Source organism: Chenopodium quinoa, unplaced genomic scaffold, assembly GCF_001683475.1.
Source record: "Chenopodium quinoa cultivar QQ74 unplaced genomic scaffold, ASM168347v1, whole genome shotgun sequence".
Classification (NCBI taxonomy): Eukaryota; Viridiplantae; Streptophyta; class Magnoliopsida; order Caryophyllales; family Amaranthaceae; genus Chenopodium; species Chenopodium quinoa.
Genome location: NW_018743858.1, coordinates 1988731 through 2007014, shown reverse-complemented (window position 1 = coordinate 2007014; position 18284 = coordinate 1988731). Strand labels below are relative to the sequence as shown.

The window sequence follows — 18284 nt, the reverse complement described above, 5'->3', positions numbered from 1 at the left end:
ATTGTGAAATTTGAGTGGTGGCAAAGGTGGTGGTGATTGCTCAACGGCTTGAGGGGTTTGAGAGGTAGAACTTTAGGGTTCTTTACCACCCTTTCTCTTCTTAGAACCAAACACCATTTTGACAATCATGAAAGTTCAATCAATCACAACTCTAATTACAAGACCAATCCTACTACTCCAACAAGCTTTCACAATTCACACACTTCAAAATTCACCCAACAACACCAATCAACCAATATAACCCACCAACAATAAAAAAAATATGAACAAATATACAACATTCAACCAAGATTAACAAGATACTTCAACACAAATTAACATACATACATCAAAATTCCCAAATGAATTCACAAGTATAATCATTTTTCTCACCAAAGCTATTGCTCAAATTTCAATCAAAACTAGAGTAGGAGTGAATATACCAACAATGAGTGACCCAAAATCGACTCCAACTAGCCTTGTGAAGAAGAAATCCAAGTAACCTTCAAGAATCTTGCAATGGAGAATCCGTGAGAGCCCGCGAAAAGATCAATCTGAAGTGAATCTTGAACGGTAAAATTGCAGAGATTTGATGAGAAAATTCGAGGGAGAGTGTAGGAATTTGATGATTTTTTATGATTTAAGATGATTTTTGTGAGATTTGGAGGTTAGGGATTGAGGGAGAATGGAATTTTAGAGGGAGAGAGATGAAAGAGATTTCAAAATAATGGGGAAATAATGAGGGGCGCTGCTTCGTGAAAAACATGGGGATTAATGAACCCACTTCGCCGCACCAGCGGGTCTGAGGGCCGCGCCCGCGGGTCTAAGGGCCGCGCCCGCGGGTCTGTGAGTCGCGCTCTCAGCCTTCTCGAACGCATCTCTAGAATTTCAAGAGCTAGGAAAAACAGAGTGTTGCGCCCGCGAGTTTAAGGGCCGCGCCCTTCACAGCCTTCTCCAAGGCATCTCAAGAATTTCAAGAGCTAGGCAAAAAACAAGTAAGTCCACGCCTTCTCCAAGGGTGCGGCGAGGCATCTCCAGAAAATTTGGGGGGGGGGGGGGCTTGAGTTTCTGTCCGTGCCCTATCCTCTCACAGCCGCGCCCGCGGGTCTGTGTGCCGTGCCCGCGGGTCTCACAGCCGCGCCCGCGGGTCCTTGGAGAGGGCTCTCCCTAGGAGCGGGCTGCACTTTAAGCCCTTGAGACCTAAATTTCAACCCTTTCCTTTTTCATAACTCAATCTTAGCTCTTGAAAACGATTCCCTTGAGGTTAGAACACCCTCAATTCCTAGTCCACAAACTTAATGCCGAAAACATCAAGTACCTACAAAAGAAAATCCAAAGAACGTAAGATAAGCACCATAAGAAAAATAAACTAAAACCGACCAAAAATAGGAAATACAGAAATAAAAGAGTTGAGAACTCGGGTTACCTCCCGATAAGTGCTTCTTTATGAGGTCAGTAGCTTGACCATGAGAGATTATCATCAAGGGGTCGGCTTAGGATCCATAGGATCAAGCCTCACGCATTCGATCAGACCAACTTCATCTTTGTAAAAATAGTGCTTCAAACGATGATCATTAACCATGAACTTGTTGTCACCCACCTCCAACTCAAAAGACCCATAAGGAGTAGTCCCTGAAATCACGAAGGGCCCCGACCAATTGGATTTGAGCTTTCCGGGAAACAAACGAAGCCTAGAGTTGAATAACAACACCTTGTCTCCAACCTTAAAGCTCTTGTTTCTTATGTGTTGGTCGTGCCATTTCTTGGTCTTCTCCTTGTATAGCCTTGAGTTCTCAAAGGCATCATATCTAAGCTCTTCAAGTTTGTTAAGATTGAGAAAACTCTTCTCACCGGCCAATGACATATCCATGTTAAGTTCTTTTATGGCCCACCAAACTCAACCGGAAAATGACAAGCCTTCCCATAGACCAACCGATAGGGGGTTATACCAATTGGAGTCTTGTACGCCGTCCGTAGGGCCCAAAGTATGTCTTCAAGCTTGAGGGACCAATCTTTCCTAGATTTGTTCACCATCCTTTCAAGAAGATTCTTGATCTCTGTATTTGACACCTCCACTTGCCCTTGAGTTTGAGGATGGTAAGGTAGACCAACTTTGTGGTGAACTCCATACCTCTTGAGAAGAGCTTCAAGTTGCTTCTTAGCGAAATGGGAACCTCCATCACTAATTAGCACCCGAGGAACCCCAAACCGTGGAAAGATGCTTTTCTTGAGAAGCTTAAGCACAACCTTATGATCATTGGTAGGGGAAGGTATGGCTTCAATCCACTTAGTCACATAGTCAACCGCTACCAAGGTGTATATTTACCCACATGAAGAAATGAAAGGCCCCATAAAGTCGACACTCCAAACATCAAAGGGCTCCACTTCAAAAATGTTTTGTTGAGGCATTTCATCTCTTTTGGTTATGCCACCACTTCTTTGGCACTTATCACATCTAGAAACAAACTTGTGAGCATCCTTATGCATCGTTGGCCACCATAAGAGAGATTGAGAAATATTTGCCACCGTCTTGTCAACTCCCCCATGTTCTCCACGTGGCAACGAGTGGCAATGCTCAAGGACTCTTTCAATTTCATGGTCCAGAACACATTTCCGGAAAAGGCCATCTCCACACTGTTTAAACAAGTAAGGGTCATTCCAAAAGTATCTCCTCACTTCCTTGAAAAACCTCTTCTTTTGTTGAGAAGAGAACTCCGGGGGAATGACTCCGCAAGAAAGATAGTTGGCATATCTGCATACCATGGGCTAAATGTTGAAGCTATAGCCATAAGAGTTTCAAATCCCACCTCTTCATTGATTGGTACATCCTCCTTGTTCTCAAAAGGAAGCCTAGACAAATGATCCACCACATAGTTCTCCGCTCCTTTCTTATCTTTCATCTCCATGTTAAAATCTTGAAGCGAAAGAACCCAACAGATGAGGCGTGGCTTTGCTTCCTTCTTGGTCATAAGATAGTGAACCGCTATATGATCCGTGTACACAATTACTTTGGAGAAAACAAGATAGGACCTAAATTTGTCCATGGCAAACACAACTGCAAGCATTTCATTCTCCGTTGTTGTAATTCTTTTGAGCTTCATCAAGAGTTCTACTTGCATAGTAGATGACATAAGATCTTCCTTCTTTCTTTTTCCCAAGCACCACACCTACTGCAAAATCACTCGCATCGCACATTAGCTCAAAAGGCAAGCTCCAATCCAGAGCTTGCACCACATAAGAAGAAATGAGAGCTTCCTTGAGCTTTTGAAATGCCTCAAGACAAGCCTCATTAAAGCCAAACATAACATCTTTCTTTAGTAATTCGATCAAAGGTTTGGAATTGATGAAAAATCTTTGATAAACCTCCGGTAAAAACCGGAATACCCAAGAAAAGCTCTCACTACCGTAATGGAAGAAGAAGGGGGAAACTTTTCAATCACCGAAACTTTGGCCGGATCAGCCTCAATGCCCTTCTTTGACACTTTATGGCCTAGGAAAATACCCTCCTCAACCATAAAGTGACATTTCTCCCAACTTAATACCAAACTCGTCTCTTAACACCTTTTCAAAACTTTTTCATGACTATAAAGACAAGTGTCAAAAGACGAGCCACCAACACTAAAATCATTCATGAAAACTTCAATCTCATTTTCAAGCATCTCGAAAAAAATGGAAGTCATGCATCGTTGGAATGTTGAAGGAGCATTGCATAATCCGAATGGCATTCTTCGGTATTCAAATGTTCCATATGGAAATATGAAAGTAGTTTTCTCATGGTCATTTGGGTGGATAGGGATTTGGAAAATTCAGGAATACCCATCCAAAAAACAAAAGAAAGCATAGTGGGAAAGTCTCTCTAATATTTGGTCCATGAAGGGGAGAGGAAAATGGTCCTTCCTTGTAATTTTGTTCAACCTTCTATAGTCAATACATATTCTCCACCTGGTCACCGTCCGGGTGGAGATCTCCTCTCCTCCTTCTCCCTTGACGATGTTCATTCCACCTTTCTTTGGAACCACGTGAACCGGGCTAACCCACTTGTTATCGGAGATAGCGTAAAATATGCCCGCTTCACGCAATTTAAAGATTTCCTTCTTGACATCCTCTTGGAGGTTGGGCCTCATTTGAGGTTCAATTCAGGTGGATTGATCATCCTCAAGATGAACACGATGCATGCACAAAGAGGGGCTACCCTTGATATCGTCAATGCTATACCCTATCACATCTCTATAATTTCTCAAAACAACAAGCAGTTTTTCCAAATTAAGATTATCAAGGGTAGCATTGACAATAATAGGGAATTCCCCTTTAATTCTAAGATAAGCATATTTCAAAGAGGGGGGAAGGGGTTTGAGTTTTACCTTGGGAGGAGGCTTGGAGTATTGACATCTTCTTCCATGTCCATCACTACAAAATTACAAGGCACGTAAATATGCCCAACTTGAATAGGAACATCTTCAAGCTCACCAAAAGGTAACTTCACCGAACGGTCGGCCAATTGGATAGTCTTCCTTGTAGGGACCATTATAATGTTAAGCTTTTGAGAAATGGATAGAGGAATCAAACTAACACTTGCTCCAAGATCGGCTAAGGCGCCCCTAGCTTCCATATTCCCAATCTTTACCGGCAAAGTGAAACTTCTCGGATCTTTTTGCTTCTTGGGCATCTTATGTTGGACAAGTGCAGTCACTTGATGGGGAAGAGTGATGAGCTCATCATTGAGCTTCCTCTTGTTGGTGAGAATATATTTGAGGGACTTGGAGTACAAAGGCATTTGTGTGACAACTTCGATGAAAGGGAGGTTGGTGTGCAAATTCTTCATCACAGTAAGGAACTTTGCAAACTTATCATTCAACTTCTTCTCCGCAAGTCGAGCGGGAAATGGAACCAGCCCATCAATATTTCTAGCCTCACTAGGAGTTGAAGTTGTATTCTCATCCTTAAGCTTATTTTTCTCCACACTTCCTTCTTTCTCATCAACCTTCTCTTCCTCAACTTTCTTGTCTTCACCCACACTCTCTTCTCCTTCCTTATTTTCCTCACAAACCCCCTCATTAGGACCTTCATAGAATGTACCCGATCTCAATGTGATTGCCTTGAAAGAGTCTGTTTTTATGTTGTTGGATGCGTTAGTTTGTGATTGTCTAAGTAAAGTAGAAGGTGAATTGAAAGTGACTCTCTCGGCCAATTGAGCTTATTGTGAATCAACCATCTTGTTATGAGCCTTGACCTCTTGCATTTTTTTATTCATGGCTTGAAGTTGTTGAAGAATTTGGGTTTGTGTAGAATCGGGTTGAGATGCTTGCTCTTGGCTCCTTTGAGACACTTGATTTTGATTGTTGTATTGGTTTTGGTTATTGTATTGGTTGTTTCTTGGGTAGTTTCCTCTTGGTTTTTGCTTTTGAAATTGAGGTGGGTTTTGGTATTGAGGGTTGGAGTTGTATGATTGTTGAGCTTGTTCACTCCTTTGTTGAGGTTGATGTGCAAATCTGGGTGGTGGTTGCCTCCAAGCTACTTTACCGCCACTTCCCCTTATGTTGTATGCCTCCACATGCTCGGGGCTCAAACCTCCACAGTAAGATGTATCGTGGTTTTTACCACCACAATCTTGGCAAAAGAAAGAATTGACTTGAGAGGAGCTTGCCCTACTATTAACGCTCGTATTCAAATTTGCAAGCCCTTTTGTCAAAAGCTCAATTTGATGTTGCAATTGATCAACCTTTTCCAATTCATAAATCCTACCTTTCCTTGGTGCATTTCTCCTTCTACCACCCCAAGAGTAGTTCTTCACTACCTCTTCAATTGTTGCTTCAACTTGATTTAAGGGGATCTTAATCAATTGTGCACCCGCCCCTGCATCCAAGTTAGCTCTAGACATAGGTTCCAATCCATCATATAAGAATTGCATGAGCTAGCTTTGATTGTTTCATGGTGAGGACATGCTTGTACCAACTCTTTGAACCTTTCCTAAGCTTCATTAAGAATCTCATCCGCTTCTTGTTCGAATGATGCAATCTTCCTTGTCATTTCGGCGGTCTTTTCTTTGGAAATGAACCTCTTCAAGAATGCCTTGCCTATCTCTCTCCATGTTGTGAGAGAACTTGGCTTAACTTGTTTGAGCCACTTTTTTGCTCTACCTAAAAGAGATTGTCGAAATAAATGCATTCGGATGTATTCTTGAGAAACTTGATTGGTTTGAATCATGGCACAAACCTCAAGGAATCTATCAAGGTGCTCAATAGGATCTTCACTTAGAGAACCCGAAAATTGTTATGCTTGTACCATTCTAGTTTATTGAGGATGAATGGTAAAATTGGTTTCCGTGACGGGTAGCAAAATCCCTCCCGTGAGCTCATAATCCTCCAGATTTCCAAACTCACGAAATAAAACATCATCTTCTTGTCCCGCCATTGCCTCACTTTGAGAGATCGAAGATTAAGAATCACTCTCACTCTCAACAATAGCACCAAGACCTCGCCCCTCTTCTTAATAAAGCCTACGGACTTTTCTTAAAGTGCGGTCGATCTTGTGGTCGATGTAATGTGTAGGTGGTCCTTAAAATCTCCTTAGCATCCACCAAAGCTAAGAAAACAATAAGAAATGACTAGAAAGAGAGTAAAGGAACAAAATGTAAAGCAACAAATCAAATACCAACACAATAAGAGTGCAAAACTAGCCGTTTCCCCGGCAATGGCGCCAAAAATTTTATAGGCGGATAATAGGTCGTGTCTACTATCCTAAATCAAATCAACAATTTATATTACTAACCTAACTCTATCAAGTTTACACTAGATAGTGGCAAGCTAGGGTCGAACCCACAAGGAAACGGGGTATTGCACAATCAAAGTGGAATTAAGAATCTAATGCAAGTAATAATGGGTAATTTGGTTTGTTTTTGTGAATCTATAAGCTTAAACTATCTCCTAAAAAGACTAAAACAAGCAAAACAAAGAATTTAAAACTAGAAACACTAAAATGAAGAGGAAAACAAGATTTTAAGGGGAATATGATCAAAAACACTAGGGAGAGGGGGTTCCAATCATGATCAACTAAGACAACTATGATAATCATCATGGATTCATTCCCAAGAGTACAAACTCTACTCAAAATAATTAATTCTCATGCAATCACTCGAGCAAGTTGATGAAATAGATCAAAACCTAAATTAGATCATTCTCATGCATCTAATCTAGAACTCAAATATTGGAACTAAAGGTGTACAACAATTGCTCCAAGCATTTTAAGTACAAAATTATCAACTCAAGGCGAAACCCAATCAATCATCAATATCTAAGCTTGAGAAGAGAAGGTAGTCATAACAACTACACTAAACATGGATTCAATCCTAAAAAAACTAAACATGATTCAAAACCAAAGAAAATGCAATGAAATAAGTAAAAGCAAAGAAATTTATGGAAATAAACACTATTAAGAGCAATAAAACCAAACAAAAGATAAGGTTAAAGAGATTACTACTATGAAGCTTTATGGATTAAGAAAACATGAATAAGTTGCATTGAAAAGATGAATACTTGAAGAAAGCTTGAGAAGATCTTGATTGCAATAATGAAAATTTGAAGGTTAAGCTACTTTATCTCTCTAAAATGCTAATGTTTCTCTCATTACAAATGTTCTAGATGATATTGGAATAGAGAATGTCATGAAATTTCAATTCAAGGACTATTTATAGTCTCTTGATAAAACAAAGGTAGCATGTGGGGGAGAGCCTTCTCCGGGAGAAGTCAGACCCTCTCAGCCGTGGGTACGATCTTGGGAAGACCCAGCTCGCCGCACCTTCTCTATCAACTACCGCGCCTGCGGCTACCTGGAAGAGGCCTCTCCCAAGCTTCTCCCAGCCATCTCCAGAAACTGAGATGTTTAGCTCCGAACTCAACCTGCGCTCGCGACCTTGGTTCCCGCGACCGCGAACTTGGTTCCCGTGCTCGCGGTCTTGCTGTGCGCTGTGCGCCCTCTCTCTTGAGCATCTCCTCCTCTTCTTTAACCTCAATAGCTCCTTTAGCTTCATCCTAAGTTTGCCAAAAAAAAACCTTCAAATCAACAAAGTAAAAGATATAAAACAAAAGAAGAGGAAAAACATAAGAAAGAACAAAAGTAACCAAAATAAAGGTAAAAACCGCTAGAGAAGGCACAAACAAGTGACAAATGAAGGAAAATCATTAGTGAAAAGGGGTGAAATAGTGGCATAAATTCCACTCATCATGACTCTATCGGGTCGGTGAGCCCTTTTTAGTGTTCTTCTAGCGGCTAGTGCGCACCCCGTGAGCGAGGCCAAGAGCCTGGTGATAGCTCAACAGGAGCTATCCCATACAACTAGCCCCTCAAGAGGTGATATGAGGTCACTCATGCCGGCTGTTGTCTGAACGGTGTGCTCCCTCTAGATGAGCTTAGCTAGGAGGGAATAGCTCAGTAGGAGCTATCCCATACACTAATATTTCTAATATCATGTTTAGGCTATTGCTTTGATATTTATTATTTAGTGACATGCTATGATTTGTTTTTAATATGTTTAGTATCACGCCTAGGATCTAGCTATTAATCATATTTTGATGATATTATTATGATGATGATTGTTATGTCAATACTTATACATTGCTTGATTATTCATGATTTATTGTTATTGCTTGATCACGCCTTCTTTTGCTGGTTTAAAGGGAATTTGTACTTGAAATCTCGCTTAATAAGATAATTAATAATTTGATTTAGGCTAATATGATTTTAATTCAAGTGATCATTAATAATAGATTTATTTGTGCATTAATAATAAACCAACGTAGATTAAATACGCTTAGGATTAATTTGATGTATGTATGTTGATCGGAATGCGCACATGAATATCATAAGAATTAAGTAGAGGCCGATTTAGGGCGGGTTCAATCTCTTTTAGTTGGATTCATACCATAATCCCCGAATATCCAGTCATGGTTCCGGACCACTATGGAATTAGCAATCTCCGTGATCGTGAATGGAGTGTAACCTTTACACCCGTGAACAATTTACAAGTTCCTAAAACTTGTAGGCGACTCTTTTATCTTTAGTTTCATTCTTTTTGGGCGCCACCATGCTTAAATGCATGATCACAGTGGGGCTTAAAGTTGAGTTTGAAAAATTCCCTACAGCTTTTGGCGACTCCGCTGGGGAGGATTTCTAATTTGATTCCTAAAATTTATTTTGGCAATTATTTTTAGAATTAGTGGATGAGACTTGAAAGATTCTAGATATTCATATGCGTAATTTTGATTAACATTGTGTTATACGTATATAAAAATCAGCATTGGAAAGACCACCCGTAATGCGTTAAAAACATAGGATTTTTACATGTAGGAAAATCAGGAAATATCTTTCACAACTAGAATCGAAAAGATACTACAGAGATCGAAAATAACGTAGAACATAGAAAATTACCGCGACGCGTTGGAACTATCGCGGGATGGCAGAGTTTGTCGCCAAACGACAACTTCATCGCAGCGCGATAGAATTGTCGATGCGCGAAAACCTCTGTTTTTCTCGCGCCAAGTTCTCGCGACATTACGCCAGGAGCCCGCCTTCTTGTTTTTACCGATTCTAGCACTGTCTCGACGATTCTACTTCTTGATTGAGTTTTCCAACTTTTCTGAACCTATATATGTTCTACATATGGTCTTAGTCTTTAGGAATTCACACTTAATCCACCTTAACGAACGCTCCGTGCAACGATGGGAGCATTTGAGTTTGTGAATTCATCAAACCATGGAAGCAAGTCTAACTTGCGGGGTCCCATCCATCGTGCTAACCCTTTCAAAGGTAAGGCTTCTGCACGATGCATCCGGACTCATAACCATGGACCATTTTTGGACACCATAATCCTTGACCTTAGAGAACTAGAGCCATGGTTTGGTTGCAAACTCATTGCATCATATTGTGACTACTTAAGTATTTGTGCATCTCTTACTAATGCATACCTTACTTGTGATTAAACTAACCCTTTGTGTTAACTTGTTTGTTGTAAATATGTCTAAACATACTAACCAAGGACTTGTTTCTCTTATTTAACCCTCTTCCTTTTTATTAAGTCGGGTCATAGTTCTTTTTTTTTTTTTCTGAGTCAACACGGATTTTTTTATTCCCGTACACACTACAAGAGTCACTTTTTTTTTGTTATAGCTGGAGTTCTACAAAAATTTACATGTCGTGCCACCTATGGATCTGTAGCCCAGAGTTATATCTTTCATTTGGCGTTAGTTTCATCCCAATCAGAGTCACAAATCAAAAGTAATGACTAAAACACTACAGCCTATCCAGTTTAGGAGCTCTTTTTAGCGTCTAACCTTTTTTTTTTTTTTCTTTTTTATTTCTTTTCCTGTCAAGCTAGTCTTAGGCAATCTTCTACTATTCTTAGTCCTCTAATGCATGTGAACTCATATAAAATAGGATTCTAGATTTTTATGTTATTTATTTATTCCCATGAGTCCTAACTTTTGTAGAATTCTAGTCCATCTTCCTAGTCTTATGTGATTATTGTGCTTGCCTTAACATGTGTTCTTTGTCTTTGATTGTGCTTTAATCTTATTCATGACTAACGTTTGTCAATGGACTGCTTTCACCTAGTAAATAGCACAAACATTAAAATTGGACAAAATTAATCAAGTTAGTTTGTCTATGTTTTAGTCTTCCAGCTATTTGGTCTTTGAGTCCTTCGTTTTTTCACACCATTCTCATGTCTAGTCACATGGTCATGACACGAGTCTTGTACATAACACTTTCACTCATGAGACTTTGCACATACTTTGTACATACTTTCTTCACACCATGACCATGTCTTAGGTCCATGCATAAGTCATCGTTTCCATCATTTAAGTTGAGGGTCCATCTTATTCCCACAAATTTCTATGTCCTTCCACATTCACATACTTTCCTTACACACATATACCCTTCTACATATTTTCCTTCTACATCACCTTCCATACATTACATGCATTACACCTTTCTTTATGTTGGGTTTAGTGATGTCCAACATCACACGGAAGGAAACCCACCTAAAATCCGCACACAAATTAAAGTAACTAAACATGCATATTCATTAACTATCACATAATTAATTAACAAAGAGAGAAAGAAAAGATGATCATACCCTTGATGCATGCTTTGCTCTTTCTTAGAGCTCGTACTTGAATGCGTAGAGCTTCGCAAATGCGCAAGCCTCCAACGGCTCTAATCCTCGAGACCCGACCCGAACGGCCCCTACCCCGAAGCTTAGTCGGGGCTAGACTAAAATAATACTAGAGTATTACGAACTTAAAGGTTTTCTAACCTATTAGGAGATGCCTTATTGAGTTCAACTCAAGTGAATAATCCTACCTCCTAAAGAGGGTATTTATAGGCAAAGGCTCCAAAAAACTTCAATTATCTTTCCATGTCGGACAAATGATAGAGTGAGAAAAGTAAGCAATTGATTTAATTCCAAATTAAATTAAATTAGCTGTGCAATGGTCAAATGACAAGTGTCAAAATGAGGGAAGGAGTAGGTAAGGACCACCAACCCATCATTGGAGAGCAAGCATACACCCACCAACCCCATGTGCATAGCACACCCTAAGCCTTGGGCCTCAAGGCATGCCATGTGGCATCCTTGGCCCATTGGCTGGGCCATTTGCCTTGAGCACCAAGGAATGACCTTCGCCGGCTGCCTTGTGCTCATGGCTGGGCGAGCCAACGCGGCCCATCGCAGCATAGCAGGCCTCGCATGCTTGCGGGCCACTATTGCTGTTGGGCTGTGTTGCTGCCATCGAAACCTCAAGCGCAAGCCGGGATACTGCTACTGCTTGCTAGCCGCAGCATACGCAAGCAAGGCCTAACTATCTGCGCTAGCTACTAGGTCCTTGCTTGTAATGCTTGCGCACTATGCACTCAGCCAACAGTCCCAGCCAGCCTACGCACATGGTTTGCTAGGCTTGCGGCCAGTGCAAGGCTTGCGGCAACATCAAGCTAGCCCTAGCCTTTGATCTACTAGGACCGTATGCCTTGACTTGTTGTTTGACTTATTTTCTCGACTTCTTGATTCGTTTAATCAACTCGATGCGTGATGCTCGGTTTCGACACTCTAAGCTCGGAATCTGATGTCTTTGTTCGTAAAACTCTATTGACTCATTTAATCCTTCGGATTAATTCGTCGTTTTGGTTCGGTTACTCGATTGGGTGTGACCCGAAGGGTTCTTTCAAGATTAAGCTGTAATATTAATTATGCATTAATATTACTGATCGAAAGCGGCCTCCAGCTAGGCATTCTGATCACTTGACCTCACTGAAATAATTAGCTTTCTAATATTCCGAACCCTCTATCGGAATAATACACTTGTTCGAAGGACATCATTCCTTTCACTTTCCTCTTTCATACATATCACTCCCCTCATACACTATGAGCTTTCGCCATCTATGCATGTTGAATTGATTTTGAGTCATGTGATTGACAAGAAACGTCCGTGGTTTTCTTTTCTGCGACCTTTGGTCAAGATAAATACAAAGCACGAGACAGGCTTCAACGACAAGATTTCATGATTCTTTTCTTATTCTTGGTTTCCCTTTCCTCAATAAGTATAAGCATATATAAGCACCCTTTATCATTTCTTAGATTTATTTCATGAGTCTGACTTTTTCACATTTTCCATTTTAATAAAATGAGCATTTATTTATTTCCATACGATCATTGCATTGTAGTAAAAAAAATTAAAAAAATAAAAAAAATCCACGCCGAACTAAGTACAAGGTATACCAATGATTTGAGGCACCCCTTGTAGCCACATCATATCACCTTCACCCTTTCAATTACATGATTCTCTTTTGACAAACCACTTCGAGCCTCATCTAACGATTGACCTTTCTTTTTTCAACCCACATCACCGTTACCTTGGGATGGGATGGTGTGTGACTTATACAATTTTCAAAGAAAAAGCTTAATTCTAAAAATTTCAAAAAAACAATTAAATCAAAGAGCAATAAAAGTGTGCAAAAGGGAAAGTGATCCAATGTCTTTTGATATGAACACGTCTCGGATTGCGTCTCTTATCGAGTGCTCGGTACCGTGCTTGAGAAATATGAATTCCAAGTGAGTGATAGACCGCATGATCGGGATTGCCTACACTTATTTAAAAGAGATTCAATTACAAAATCTTAAATGAAAAAAAAAACAAAGAAAACAAGTTCAAGAGTGAGAAACCTCAAGCATACAAAAAACCAAGATTCAAATGCATGCAAGGTTGCACACCTTAGGGGCTTATTTTGGGTCTTGAGCCTTATCCATTTTTCTTCAAACCTTTAGCCTAACCCCGGTATAACCCTTAAAAGACCTCTTTGAGGTGTACATACACTTGTGCGAGGTTTGGCTAGAGCTACGTTCGGCCTGATTCCTAACGGATACGTAGGCAACCTCACATTGGGGCGGGGCCGTTATAAAAATGCATTCATCACATATCCAGATTCATGCATGATCATATCAAGGGATCTCCAATGCTCAACCCTATCCATTTAGAGCTAGACTTGGGGACTTGATCCCTACTTCATTAGCGTACCCAGCCTTAGAGTCACCATCATTTGACTCTTCTCAATATATTTTTCCACACCCTTAGCCTTTGTAGCTTAACCTTAGTGTCACTTTCAGACACATCACAAATACATAGCCAAATAATCCTTCCATTAGGAACCCTTTGTCATGAAATCTTGATACAACTTTAAAGCATGCCATGTCATTTTAGAATTACGCATTATCATAATCATCATTGCATCGCTAAGTATGATGTACTTATCCTCCGTGCCTAAGTTATCCAAATACTTTCATTATCGAGTCATCACTTCAGATAGTCTAGGATCCTACAATTCTTGCACCATGAGATACAACATTAATGCATACACTTAGTTAATCTCACTTAACATGCACCGGCACTTGATTCATTCTTTTCATCTCTTTTCCTTTTGAGGAAGTTCAAAAACTTCGTTTCTCACCCAACACTCTTACCTTCATTCATTTTCACGTCTTTCTTTTCGGGAGAAAGTTGGTACCCTCCACAAAAATGATGGAAGTTTTTTTCTTTTTCTGCATTTTCGAGTCGCACGAGCATAATCACAACACAATGCACACACGAGTCAAGAACATTGAGTCATATCACATCACATCGAGTTGAATCAGCAGATACGTGTCACATCACATTGTGTCGATTTGTGTACATTGAGTCATTGAGTCAAGTTGAGTATATTGAGTCACACAATGAGTCAAGTAACACTAAGTCTTGGGTTGACCTCAAGAAAGCTATAAATACGAGCAAAGTCCTAAAGTCCAAAATAGAGATGTAGGTAAACCAAGTCCCTAGCGAACGAGTAATCTTTACAAAAGATTTGAGGCAATTTGATTGAGAACAAATGAGCAAAAGGCGCGAGCAAAAACAACAAAGGCAAACGAGCAAGATAAGTTTAAAAACTCTGACCTTGATTCCAGCGTAAAACAACATAAACAACGGAGCGCGATACGCACTGACGCGGCGCGACAGCACTGTCGCCGTGTGATGAAACCCGACATGGCACATCGATCTTGAGTTCTTGCAGATCGATTTGCTAGACGACAATTATTTACTGAATCCTCGTGATGAGAAATCGATTCTTTCCAAAGCAAATGAATTTTCTATAAGGCTCGTGATGAGCAGTTGATTTTTTTGTGAGGCCTCTTGATGAGAAGTTTATCAAAGATCTTGATTTGATTGATGATCGGCTCGATGAAGACCGTTGATTAATGATCGACTTGATGACGATCACATTTTGATTACACATTGAGTGAACACCTTTGACTAGTGATCAACCCGATTGCGATCAAATTTGATTAATGATCGGCCTAATGACGATCACTTAATTGATTGAGAACACCTAAGCATTAGCTAAGCACATTTGAATAAAATCTAAGCATTGGTCAAGACCACCTAAGCATTGGTGGAGTACATTGATTGAATACTGATTGAACATAATCACAAAGAATTCCTAAAATGGAAAATTTCTACGAAAATCAATTTGAAACTCGGTAAGACCTTAAGAGATGAGGTTTTTACGGTAGATTTTCAAAAGATGGAGAGGATATCACTTCCAGGAGTGAAGGCGAGAAGATTTGAAGATGGCTACGCACTGCGATCTTCGACCACATTCGCAATGATGTGGAGGTTGTCCCCCTTTGATTAGAAGATGGGGACGCATTGTGATCTTTGACAACATTCCCTATGAAAGAAATGGTGTCCTTCAAACAAGTGTATTATTCCAGTAGAGGGTTCAGAATTATTAGAAAGCTAATTCTTATGTAAGGTCAAGTGATCGGAATGCCTAGGTGGAGGCCAGTTCCGATCACTAATATTAATGTACAATTAATATTACAGCTTAATCTTGATTGAACCCTTCGGGTCGAACCCAATCGAACAACCGATCCGAGACGACGAATCTCTCCAAAGGATTTGATGAGTCGTCAAAGTTTTATGAACAAAGACGTCGGCTATCGAGCTTAGAGCGTCGAGACCGAGCGTCGCAAGTTGAGTCGAATTTGGAATTCGACGAGACATGAAATCAATCAAGTTAAAAGTTCGAGTTAGGTCGTAGCCTCGCATTGGCCTAGCCATGCGAGGGCTAGGCTATCTCGAGCTAGCATGCGCATCGCAATGCTAGCCACAAGCCTAGCAACCTTGCGTGCGTGCTAGCATGCCAAGCGCCCAGCTATCACTAGCCAAGCAAGCATCGCAAGGCTAGGCCTTGCTAGCATGCTACGCGCTGGCGCATTTCTAGCCAAGCAAGCATCACAAGGCTAGGCCTTGCTGGCATGTTAAGCGCTGGCGCATTGCTAGTAGCAGCGTCGCATAGCACAACGTACCAGCCAGCAGCGTGCTAGGCATGTTGGGTTGTGCGTATGTGCTAGCAGGCAGCAGCACGCTATGCCTCGCCTAGCAGCAGCGCCCAGCATGCGTTGCTCGCTAGCAGCACGCATGCACTGGCTGGCTACGCATGCTTACGGCTGGCTTTGTGTGTGTGCTGGCTGGCTTGCCAGGCTACCCAGCCTTGGTGCTAGGTGCCAGTTGGCAGCCTTGGCAGCCAAGGCAGGCTACCAGCCAACCACATGCCTTGGTGGTCCGGTTTTGCTTTGTGGGGACCAATGCTTGGTCATTGCCTTGGGGAGCAAGGTGGGGTGGTCCCCTCCCTTGGTGGTCCTCACCTTATCCCTCTCCTCCTATTGGCACTTGTAACTTGGTGATTGAATTGCAATTTTATATTGTTTTGATTAAAATAAAATGGGGAAAATTTCAAATCTCCCACATTGATTGTGAATGGGAAATCAAGGTTCATTTCCCTATAAATACCCAAGTTTTGGGATTTGGGAAGAACACTTGAGTGGAACTAAAAAGGCATCTCCTTAGAAAAGTGAGAAAACCTTAAGTTCATAAAACTCTAGTTTTTATTGGTCAAGTCTCGACTAACCTTCGGATATAGAACCATTCGGGTCGGGTTCGTGGTACGAGCCGTTGGAGACCTTCGCATTTGCGGGGTTCAAGTTTTGATGTAAGAAATCCCGTTCGAGCGAAGCACGCGCCAAGGGTATGAATGTCTTTTCCTTCACTCTCTTAATTGTTGTTTAATTTGTGATTACATGCTTAGTTACCTTAATTAGTGGGCGGGTCTTGGGCAGGTTTCTCTTCCGCGTAGAGTCGGACTCTACGAAACCCAACACCCTAAGATGTGGAGGTTTTCACCTTAATTTGAAGATGGCGAAGCATTGTGATCTTCGACAGCATTCCCTAAGATTATGGAGGTTGTCACCCGATTTTGAAAACGACACAAGATGTGGCGATTTTCGATAACATTCCCTAACATTGTGGAGGATGTCATTTGATTTGAGAAGATGGCACGGGATCTAGCAGTCTTCGATATCTTTCCCTAAGATAGTGGAGGTTATCCCCAGATTTGAGAAAACGGCACAAGATGTGGCGGTTTTCGATAACATTCCCTAAGATTGCGGAGGTTGTCATTTGATTTGAGAAGATGGCACGAGATGTAGTGGTCTTCGACTCTTTCCCTAAGATTGTGGAGTTTGTTACTTGATTTGAGAAGATGGCACAAGATGTAGCAGTCTTCGACGGCTTTCCCTAAAATTGTGGAGGTTGTTATTGATTTGAGAAGATGGCTCGAGATGTAGTTGTCTTCAACGGCTTTCCCTATGATTGTGGAGGTTGTCACTTGATTTGAGAAGATGGCACGAGATGTAGCGGTCTTCAACGACTTTCCCTAAGATTGAGGAGGTTGTCACTTGATTTGAGAAGATGGCACGAGATGTGGCAATCTTTGACGGCTTTCCCCAAGATTGTAAAGGTTGTAATTTGATTTGATAAGATGGCACGAGATGCGGCGATCTTCGGCGGTATTCCCTAAGATTGTGGAGGTTCTCAAACAAAAAGAATTTTATCCGACGAGATGTCACCCAGAGGCGTGTACTCAACGGTGCAAGATACGCATTTCTTAACTCCTTATTTGTAGATTTGACGCTTTCTGTACGTATCGGCGTTAAAAAAAAATAATTGAGGATCACAGAATGTTCTGAATCATTCTCCGTCCCTATCGATCTACTTTGACTTTTGTTTTCAAAACTTACGTTTCTCCAAACTCAGTCAAAGTGGGGGCTTCTGTACACACCTGATTGTGTCTCCCCAAAACCAAACCCAGTGATGAGTACCTTTCACGTCTTTGATTAACGAGTTCGGTGAAGTGTTGATGATTCTAGTGAATTTCCCTTAAAGCTTAACCTTTCCTAAAATATTCTAATCCAAAATCATTCATTTCGTGCCTTTAAACCCAAAATCATTCATTTCGTCTCCAAAATTTAAAAAAGTTTAAATCTGAATATTTTGGTCTATAACTGTGGTCAAACTATTGTTAAGATAGATGGGGTTTGAAACGAGCTTTCCAACGACATATTATAAGCCCAAATCAGACTTAAAACGAATAAGATATGGCCAAAATACTAAACCAAGCCCAAACCGGACCTAGGTCCACCTTACCTACAACCCAATGATTATGTGTGGGTCGAAATACCTTACTCCCAATCCTAAACCAATTAGGAATCATTAGCAACTTCTAGAGATCTCTAGAAGGTTCTAATGTATTCTTTGTGAAAGATAAAGATCAAAGAGTTTGAACTTGATTAAAACTTCTCTTTTTGAAAATCCTAATCCCGTTTGAATTGAAAAATGTTCAGATATGATTTTCTTGCCTCATAATTTTTATCAAAATATTAGATGGTT

At 40.8% G+C, this 18284-nt stretch overlaps 1 protein-coding gene across 1 annotated transcript; it reads right to left on the bottom strand.

Annotated features, from left to right (window-relative positions):
• Positions 1-1459: 1459 nt before the first annotated feature.
• LOC110686476 lies at positions 1460-1849 on the bottom strand. The gene has a single exon (XM_021863102.1). The coding sequence runs from the start codon at positions 1847-1849 to the stop codon at positions 1460-1462; it is 390 nt and encodes a 129-aa protein (XP_021718794.1).
• Between the last annotated feature and the right edge of the window lie 16435 nt (positions 1850-18284).

Excerpts from the sequence above, each read along its gene's own strand:
- LOC110686476 (XM_021863102.1), bottom strand. The coding sequence starts at position 1,849 with ATGGATATGTCATTGGCCGGTGAGAAGAGTTTTCTCAATCTTAACAAA.